The following is a 10,531-nucleotide window of genomic DNA, read 5'->3' on the forward strand; positions in this document are numbered from 1 at the left end:
GCTCAGGGATAGGGGGACAGGAGAGAGGGGAGGGGTCAGGGAGATGAGGGGAGGGAGAGATGAGGGGAGGGGAGGGAGGAAGAGAATGAGAGAGAATGAGAGAGAGAGAGAGAGAGAGAGAGAGAGACAGAGAGACAGAGAGACAGAGAGAGAGAGAGCCCATGCAAGAGAGAGAAGAAAAGAAGAAACATGATCTTGCCCCTGTACTCAGTTTCAGTAGAAGGCTTAAAAAAGATCTTCTGGCCAGGTACTGGTGGCTCATGCCTATAATCCTAGCTACCCATGAGGCTAAGGCCTGAGAATAATGGTTCAAAGCCAGCCAGGACAGGGAAGTCTGTGAGACCCATCTCCAATTAACTACCAAAAACCATGAAGTAGAGCTGTGCTCAAGTGGTGGCGTGCCAGCTGTGGCCAAAGACTAAGGGACAGTGCTCAAGCTCCAGTACCAGCATACACAAAAGAACAAAGGAAAGAAAGGGAGGAGAGGGGGAGAGAGGAAGGAAGGGAAGGAGGGAGGGAGGGAAGAGAGAGGGAGGGGAAAGAGGAAAGAGAGGAGAAAGACAGAGACAAGACAGGACAGGACACCTGGGCTCTGGTAGTTCATGCCTGCAATCCTAGCTACAAAGCAGGCTGAGATCTGAGGATCATAGTTCAAAGTCAGCCCAGGCAGGAAAGTCTGTGAGGCTCAGGTGTTACAGCACCAGCCTTGAGCAAGAAAAGCTCAAAGATAGTACCCAGCACCAATACAAAAACAAAGGCCAGTATGTTTCAATTAAAATAGTTTCCTGGGAGTGTAGTTCAACAGTACAACACCTGCCTGTCTAGTACACTAGAGACCTTCTTTCTTGATCCCTAGTCCTGCCAGGAAAAAAAAAAAATACATGTTTCCTCACTCAGTCCACTACATCTAGTCATCATGAAATGAATACCCTAATCAGGGCTAACTTATTATTTCCTGTAGTTGAGGCCTCTTAAACCTTTGATTGAAGAACCTCCTTCAGAATTGATTAAAATGTTAAACCACAAACACACTGCCAGCAGATTGTGTATAAGTATACGAACTCAAAAATCTACCACCCATCCTTTGGCACCATGTTTAGGAACTGTTGATTGTATTTTTAAGTTCCTCCTAACCTTTAGTCTTTTGGGGGGGGGGAAGGGAGGAGCCAGGTTGGGGCTTGAACTCAAGAGCCTGGGCACTGTCCCTGAGCAGCTTTTGCTCTCTACCACTTGAGCCACAACACTACTTCTGGCTTTTTCTGTGTATGTGGAACTGAGGAGTGGAACCTAGAACTTCATGCACACTAGGCAAGCACTCTACCACTTAGCCACATTCAGTACTTATTTTAATGTGTAAATTCATGGCTTGTGCTCCCAGTAAGGAGTTAATCCAAGGAAACACCAAGTATAACATTCAAGACTCAGCATATTATACCCAGGTGATCATGCGGGTTAGGTAAGGGACTTTAAACCACATAAAACCACAATCAGAGCCCAACACCAACCAGTGACTCACAAATATAACCCTTAGTTACTCAAGAAGCTGCCGGCTGAGAATCAAGGTTACAAGCTAACCAGACACACCAGCAGAAAAGTTCAAGAGACTTTTATCTCCAATTCACCAGCTCCACAGATAGAAAGCCAGCCATGAACAAAAAAGCCTAGTAAGATTCAAGGCCCAGACTTCAAGCCACAGTACTAACCAAAAAAGAAGAAAGAACTAGAAAGAGACACAGCAAAGCTAAAGATTAGGTTCTCAAAGGCAAGAAGCTCATTAAAAGATACAAGAAAGCAATCAATTAATTTTCATTATCCTGCTACCATAAGAACTACATAAATGATTCTACATGAACATTTCCAGTTCCCTCGGATCAGACCACTGAAAAATCTCCCTTATCAAGTAAGGCACTAGTTTCTGAGAAGACTACTTGGTTAGGGGAAAGTGCTAAATCTCTGAAGAAGAGACCAATTAACTTTTCTCTTTGGAGTCAACAAAACTTAGCCAACCTAACCACTAAAATATTAAGCAATTACATGCTAGATTAAATAGAATACAAGCTGGGCAACAAGCTAGGTGGCTCACGCCTATAATCCTAGCTCCTCAGAAGAATGAGATTTGAGGATCACAGTTTGAAGCCAGCCTAAGCAGAGAAGTCTATGCAACTCTTATCACCAATTAACCACCCCAAAATCAGAAGTAGAGCTGTGGCTCAAAGTGGTAGAGCACTAGCTTTGAGCACAAAAGCTCAGGGATAGCACCCAAGCCCCATGAACAAAAAATAAACAAACAATTGTGGCTCTGAGCTACTTTTTTCTTTTTCTGGTCGGTCTTGGGGCTTGAATTCTGGGCATGGGTGCTGTCCCTCAGCTCTTTAGCTCTAGCCAGCGCTCTACCACTTGTTCCACAGTTCCAGTTTTCTGGTGGTACACTGAAGGTAAGAGTCTCAGGGACTATCATGCCAGGACTGTCTTTGAATCGACATCCACAAATCTCAGCCTCCAGAGTAGCTAGGATTACAGACATGAACCACCAGCACCCTGCTCTGAACTACTTATTAACTGCCAATCTTCTGACAGGACAGTTATGAGCCTAACTAATATTATCTACTTCTATATAAAGCACATAGTAGGTACTTAATGATGCCAATGATTTAATTCAGTGTCACTAATCCACTGTCTTAACCACCCGAATACTTCAGTCTCCTCTGAAAAAATCCCTACTATATGACACAAATACATTGTGAATATATTTAGAAACTTATAAATATGCAATAAGCTACAATGTTACAAGTTCTTAATCTCATGGCTGATAGTGGGTTATTTCAAATTTTTACGTTTTTTTGCTATAATATTCAAGCTTTATATATAATTTTATGCAATTGTATGTGTGCCCATACTGGGACTTGAACTCAAGGCCCAGGCAATTATCCCTAACCTTCTTTTGCTTGAGGTCAGGACTCTTTATTACTTGAGTCGAAGCTCTACTTCTAGCCTCTGCCCCCCTTTTCTAAAATAGTTTATTGGAGATAAGAGTTGCACGGACTTTCTACCCCAGCTGGCTTTGAATCACTATCCTCAGATCTTGGCCTCTTGAGTAGCTAGGATTACAGGCGTGAGCCACTACCACCTGGCAATTTTATGTTATTATTTTTTAAACCACAGTTAAACAATGTAAAGGATCATTAACCACACACTCACAGATTTCTGGACTGATGATTACAAACACTTTATTTAGGGCACAGAAACATTGAAGTCCTTAGATATATCTCCAAGCCAGGTGCTGGTGGCTCACGCCTGTAATCTTAGCTATTTAGGAGGCTGAGATCTGAGGATCACAGTTCAAAGCCAACCTGAGCAGAAAAGTCTCTGAGACTCTTATCTCCAATTAACCACCAGAAAACAGTAAGTGGTGCTGTGGCTCAATGTGGTAGAGCGCTAGCCTTTAACACAGGGGCAGCACCCAGTCCCACAGTTCAAAGCCCCATGATCAACCAAAAAAAAAAAAAAAATCTCCAAATGATAAGAGGCTAAGGAGTTTAATGGTAGAAGCCTTGCTAGCATGAGACCATGTGTCCAATCTCCCAGCTCCCAGCACCAGGAAAAAAAAAAAGTATGTTGCCTTTCCTGAAGAAATCCTCTATATTCAAGGCTGAAGTAAAAATATTTTTAGCATGCCAATATAAAAACATCAGCCCTTCAGGGCTGGGAAGGTGGCTCAGTGGTAGAGCGCTTGCCTTGCATGCCTGAGGCCCTGGGTTCTATTCCTCAGCACCACATAAGCAAAAAGAAAAAAGCCGGGAGTGGCACTGTGGCTCAAGTGGTAGAGCGCTAGCCTTGAGCTGAAGAGCTGAGGGACAGCACCTAGGCCCAGAGTTCAGGCCCCACGACCGGACCCCAAAAAAAAAAAAAAAAAAGAATCCTTGAGGATTCTACAAATCCAAATGTTCAGCCAGGTGGTGATCAAGAGTTAAAAAGAGAGGAAGAGATCTGTCCCACAGGTGAAAACTGGCTTCCTTTAAAATAAAATAAAACAAAACAAAACACAGGCTGGGAAGTTGGCTCAGTGGTAGAGCGCTTGCCTACCATGCATGAAGCCCTGGGTTCAACTCCTCGGTTCCACATACACAGGAAAAGCCAGAAGTGGCGCTGTGGCTCCAGTGGTAGACTCTTTTCTCCTATAACCATGCCAGGCTGGCATGTTAGCTACTCTGGAGGCTGAGATCTGAGGATTCTGGTTAAAAGCTAATCAGGGCATGAAAAAGTCTGTAGGACTCTTACCTCCAATTAACCACCAAAAAGCCTGAAGGTGAGCCTTGACTCAAGTGGCAGAGTGCTAGCCTTGAGCACAAAAGTTCAGGGACAGCACCAAGGCCCTGAATTCAAACCACAAGAATGACACCAAAAAAATTTTAAAGCCAGCCTGGAGGCAGAGCTCAAATGTTGGAGCTCCAGCAGTGAGCAAGGAAATTGAGAGGCTGTGAGTTCAAGCCCCCATTAGAGAAGAAATGATATCCAACTTCTACCTGGTATTATTCACCATTTCTATCTTTTTTTTTTTTTTTTGGGGGGGGGGGTCTGGTCGTGGGGCCTGAACTCTGGGCCTGGCTGCTGTCCCTCAGCTCTTCAGCTCAAGGCTAGCGCTCTACCACTTGAGCCACAGCACCACTTTGGCTTTTTTCTTTTTGCTTATGTGGTGCTGAGGAATCGAACCCAGGGCCTCAGGCATGCAAGGCAAGTGCTCTACCACTGAGCCACCTTCCCAGCCCACCATTTCTATCTTTTCAAGTTGCTGTACATTACCACTGTAGGGCCTAGGACCTAACCTAGGAATCTTTTCTTTTTTTCTTTGCCAGTTCTGGGCTTGAACTCAGGGCCTGAGCACTGTCCCTGAGCTTCTTTTTGCTCAAGACTTAGCACTCTACCATTTGAGCCAAAGCACCACTTCCGGCTTTTTCTGTTTTATGTGGTGCTGAAGAATTGAACACAGGACTTCATGTATTCTAGGCAAGCACTCTACTACTAAACCACATTCCCAGCCAGATTTTTTTTCTTAAACAGTCAGGCCAATAAACTATTTGATATTTTTTAATTACCTAAGAAAAATGAAAATCAATTATACTGAATCAAAACTGATTAGTGTCCTCAGTTCTTCACAGTTGAGTCAAGTTTGGTAGACAACTAATTCAACATTTCTCAACTTTTGAAAATTTTTTTTTACTTAAAACATAGCCATATCGCCCATCATCCTAGCTCCTCACGTGGCTGAGATCTGAGGATCATGGTTTGAAGCAGCCTGCTCAGAAAAGTCTGTGAGAAGAGTCTTATCTCCAATAAATACCAAAAGTCAGAAATGGAGCTGTGGCTTAGGGGTAGAATACAAGCCTTGAGCCCCCCCCCAAAAAAGCAGCAGCTCAGGGGTGTGCGTACACATGCACACGTGCACACACGTACACGCACACACACAAAGGGGGGCATATCAAAATAAATACACATGATCTACGATAGAGATACAAGAACCAGAGCGTTAAGTAAGTAGGTTACCTAACGTCTCCAAAGAAAAAGATGTGTGAAGAATACTTACAGGGCGTACATGTTGGAATCTAAATAGGTATCTGAGGTGTTTTTCAAATTGCATATATTTTAAGTGAAAAGAAAAAAGTTATTCCCAAGGAAGACTAGAATTAGAAGACAGTCACTTCGGGTGTCTGCACCAGTCACTGTGTAAGCTACAATCACTTCTCATTTCTCCTTTAAATATACTTGACCTCTTCAAACAATCTGCGTTTCTCTTTAGGAAGTGAGCCCGCTAAAACTCAGAAGCCACACACGTGTAGGACCCAGGACAAATCATTCCCAGGCTGCTGGGAGCATGGCTGTCTTCAGGCTGAAATGAGCCGACCTCTCCTTTTCCATCCACAAAACGGGTTCACGGGGGACCCGGGGACCCGGGCCGTTTCCCCCCAAAGGCTCTCCTGACGCAGCGTCCTCGCCAAGGTCCCTTGGAGCCCAAGGAGGGGGTACTGGGTGCTGGGCCCGGAGGCCTCCACGGAGAGACGCAGCCCTGATTCGCTGGCCGTCGTCGGGGTGTTTTTTTTTCTGCTGACCCACTAAGGAAATTCAGAACATTCGGGAGTAACTGTCAGAAAACCAACCAACCAACCATTCAACCATCCATCCATCCAACCATCCATCCCTCCTGCGGACTTCAGGCTCGCGAGCCTCGGCTGCCCGGATTCTAGTGATGGGGCTCCCACCGAGAAGAGGGAAAGTCGTTAGGTACCACAGCCCCCTTCCCCTCTCCCCCTCCTTCCTCCTCCTCCCCCTCTTCTTCCTCCCCCCCCTTCCCCCTCCGCTAGAGGCAGCCCGCATCGCATTGTCCCGCGCTCCGCGGGAGCTCCAGCCGCTGGCGCCTGGAACCCCGCTTCTCCCGGCCGGAGCTCGCCTCCCCGGCCCCGGGAGCGCGGCTTCCCACGCCGGGCCGGGCGCAGAGCCGGGGGGGGGGGGGGGAGGGGGAAACATCAACACAACAACATCAACAACACAACAACAGGACAACACAACAACCACCACAACACAAAAGCCGTGCAAGTTTCCAGCCCCGCGCCCTCCCCACCGACCCCCCCCCCCCCCGGGGCCGGACTGGGCCGGGCGCGGCGGGAAGACGTGGCGCCAGACTTTCCCCGAGGCCCCGGGAGCCCCCCCCCCCCCCGTCCGGAGTTGGCGGCCGGGCGCCGCCGCCTCGCTGGGGAGGGACGAGCTCCCGGCGGCCCTGGCCCGGCCCCGAGGAGGCTCGCGGCGCCTCCCGCCCGCCCGCCAGGCTCCCTGGCGGCCCTGACAAAAGCAAGCTCGACCCCTGACCGCAAGCGGGCGCCCCGCCAGACGTACCGGCGGTACGGGGAGCGCCGCCCGGACTCGCCGGCGGCCCCGGCCCCGGCCCCCTCCCTCACGACACCGTCCTGACCTCCAGCCCGGCCCCGCCGCTCACCTCGATCTCGAAGTCCGGCAGGCAGCAGGCGGTGCAGAAGAGCGAGCAGAAGTGCGCGATGGCCGGCACCTCCCACCAGGAGCGGAGCTCGCCCAGCCCCGTGGCGCCGCGCTCCTCCGGGCACATTGCCGCGCCAGCCCACGCCCGCTCGCTCGCTCGCTCGGCGGCCGGGCGGGCGCCGCGGCTGGGCCGGTCGAGCCCGCGCGCCGCCGGCTCCGGCTCCTGCCCCGCGGCGGCGCCTCAGCGCCTCGCGCCGGCTCCCGCCGCGGCGCCCGCGGCTCCGTGCGACCTGTGGCTGAGGTGCGCGGCTCGGCTGGCCAGGGGGTGCGGGCGGCGGCGACGGCGGCGGGGCCGAGTCTTCGAGGCAGCCGCGGCTTGGGCTGTCGGCAGGGTCCGCGCTCGCCCTGTCCCGCGGCGGCGCTGCGGCCGCCCCTGGTCCCCCGCACAACATAATCCACTCAGCGCCCGGGAAAACAGATGGGGGTCGGGGCCGCCACGCGGAGGGGCGAGGTCTGCGCGCCACAACAACAACCCCACCAACCCCAGGCGCAGCCGACGCTGCGCCTGCGCGGCGCGTGCGAGAGAGCGAGCAGGGGCGGAGGGGAGGAAGGGGCAGGGCCTGAGCAGGTCCCCATTCCCCCTCCCTCCCCGGCGGCGACCCCGAGGGTCGTCCGGGTGCGCCGGCTCTCGCCAGGCCCCGCGGGGTCTCCCAGCTCCTCCCTTGGCCCCCGGCCGCGCACGTGTGGGAGGGAGCGCTCCCAGGCCCGCGCCGGCCCCTGGACGGCGGGGTCCTGCCGAAAACAGCAAGGAGTCAGACCCGGCCCCGACGCCTGGGGTCGGGGGCCGCAGCGCCCACTGGGCCTGACCGCTGCCCGGCCCCGGCCTCTGCTTGGGCGCGCTCGCACCGCCCTCCTGCGGGGAAGGCCGGCCCGGCCCGACCCCCCTGGGCCCCGCGAGCCTCTGTGACCAGCGCTGGGAGGGTGGGATTTGAACTCAGGACCTCGTGCTTCCCGGGTGGGGCTCTAGATGCACGCACGCTCACGCGCACCCTCAGGCCCCCCACAGGGTCCTCCATGTGCGCCCCAGCGTGCGAAGGCAATCCTCCTACAAGCGTCCCCTTCCCGCCTACCTCGGATGGTCCCTCAGTGGTAACAGCCACACCACCAACACACGCGTGCGCACACCACGCACAGATCTGCATCTGCACATGTGCACAGTGGTAACAGCCACACCACCAACACACAAATGCGCACACCATGCACAGATCTGCGTCTACACATGTGCACAGTGGTAACAGCCACACCGCCAACACGCGTGTGCACACCTCGCACAGATCTGTGTCAGCACATGGCACAGTGGTAACAGCCACACCACAAACACACGCATGCGCACACCACGCACAGATCTGGGTCTGCACATGTGCACAGTGGTAACAGCCACAGCCACACCACCAACACACACGTGCACACACCACACACAGATCTGTGTCAGCACATGTGCACAGTGGTAACAGCCACACCACCCACACACGCGTGCACACAACAGGCACAGATCTGTGTCAGCACATGGCACAGTGGTAACAGCCACACCACCAACATACGCGTGCGCACACCACGCACAGATCTGGAGTTCACAACTAGATCTTTTAGTGTAGAGAGGATGATTAACTAGGTCGTGAGCTGGAGTGTCTTTGATCTTCCATGCTTCTGCGGGGCAAGAGTGTCAAAAAAGGAATTTTGATGAGACTGTATAAGATGGAGAGAAATGAACTTTAAAATTCCCACAGATACTTAAAGTAATTCTTATGAGAAGTTAGAATTGAAGAGATGTAGGTATTAATGCCTACTGTCAGGAACCATCCCTGCTTAGGTGAAAGGCAAAGGAATATATAAAACACAATTATAGTCTCCAAATCTAGAAAATATTCCAGTTCCTCACCTAATGGTTGAGAAGCAAAGCAGCACAATATATAAATTATTTCAAGAAAATTAAAGAACACAAAGCAGCTATTCCCCTATGGTCAAACAAAACAATATTTGAAACAACCCCAAGAATACTAAAGGCAAATTTTAAGTGTTCAGCTTAAAACTTTCACAGTACTTAGTTGAATAATTTGAGTAAATATTTCTTCTGATATAAAAAGAAAAACTGAAACACAGAAAAACATTTTCCATTGCTAAATATCAGTATTATTTTTAATTAATACATTAGGGAGAAATCATGTATCATAAATTAATTCCTATTTTGATCATTGAAAATCTGTAACAGAATGGGAGAAAATATCTTCATCTTTATATTACGGAATCTTTGGATCTCATTTATGTTTTTGTCTTTTTTTTCTTTGACACATTTTAGATGTCCAAGAAATGGAGGAGGTGATTAAGACCTGCCAGGAAGGTCCAGATGAATGTCTGTGTGAAGTAGCAGTCACAAAAAGTAACCCAGTGGAAGAAAGAGTGAGATTGATAACATGTTTATCACAGCATTATTACCATAGTTAAGATGTAGAACCAATCCAGATGCCTCTCAGTAGATGAATGGATCAAGAAAATGTGATACACACACACACACACACACACACACACACACACACACACACACACAAAGACACACACAATGGAATTCTATGCCTCCATCAGGAAGGACATTGCCCCATTTGTTAGGAAAGGGAAAGACTTGGAAAAAATTATATTAAGTGAAGTAAGCCAGGCCCAAAGAAACATAAATCCCATGGTTTCCCTTATTTGCAATAAAAAAGTATGTCTAGGACAACCAGAAAAAGTCAAAAGCTATGTACATATGACCATATAAGATGATGTTAAGGGAAATGAACCCCAAGACAGGGACACAAAAGGTCTTTTCTTTCTTGCTATTGTTTTTAATGTATTTAAAGTGTACTGTGTGTTTGTTTTTTGTTTGTTTGTTTGTTTCTTTGGTATGTTCCTCCCTCATGGTATAATCCCTGTTTTTACTGTATTTGATTCCAGTGACCTGCATCTTGTATATACACTTTTCTGATCTGGGGAGGAGAAGGGAAAAAATTCTTAAATAAGGATACAGGTTGACCCATTGTAACAATGAGATGTACAAGACACTATGTTGAAAATGAACTTTACAACTTCACCCAGCGGGGAGCCATGGGGGTCGGGGGAGTAATTGTGGAGGTGGGAAGGAAGGGATGATAGAGGAAAAACAAAGTAGGAGTCAACACTGCTTGATAGGAAATGTACTCATTACCTTACTCATGTAACTGTAACCCCTCTGTAGTATTTTTATAATAAAAAATGTATTTAAAGAAAACTACCCTAATAGACTTCAAGACTAGTATAAGAGACATTCCTTCTAAATTGTTTTTCTCCCAATTAGATCATAAGATGTCTTTTTAGCACCGAGTCCCTTCTAAACTGTCATTTCACTCCAACTTTGGATAAGAACTACTGGGACATCACATTCAGGCAACGAAAAAGGCCTCTAGGGACAAAGCTTATTCCAGTGATGAAGAACCATTCAGATTCTAATAGTATGAAAGTAAGCATTGAGACAGGG

General features: G+C 49.1%; 1 protein-coding gene across 24 annotated transcripts in view; it reads right to left on the reverse strand.

The window, feature by feature from the left end:
- LOC138810943 (hepatoma-derived growth factor-related protein 2-like) overlaps window positions 1-7,206 on the reverse strand; it is a 289,960-nt gene extending 282,754 nt beyond the window's left edge. For 22 of the 24 annotated variants that reach the window (XR_011367295.1, XR_011367293.1, XR_011367296.1 and 19 more), the window contains exons 1-2: window positions 6,986-7,062; window positions 5,582-6,107 (exon numbers count right to left, since the gene is read on the reverse strand). Coding sequence is in view for 1 of the 24 variants with exons in the window: in XM_069998352.1 (XP_069854453.1) it covers window positions 6,986-7,111 (126 nt within the window). In the remaining 23 variants the exon portion in view is untranslated. Of the gene's footprint in view, window positions 1-5,581; window positions 6,108-6,985 lie in introns of all 24 variants that reach the window. The other 2 variants (XR_011367276.1, XM_069998352.1) reach the window with 1 other exon arrangement.
- Between the last annotated feature and the right edge of the window lie 3,325 nt (window positions 7,207-10,531).

The sequence above is a fragment of the Dipodomys merriami genome, unplaced genomic scaffold (assembly GCF_024711535.1).
Source record: "Dipodomys merriami isolate MVZ:Mamm:240054 unplaced genomic scaffold, mDipMer1.0.p SCAF_512, whole genome shotgun sequence".
Classification (NCBI taxonomy): Eukaryota; Metazoa; Chordata; class Mammalia; order Rodentia; family Heteromyidae; genus Dipodomys; species Dipodomys merriami.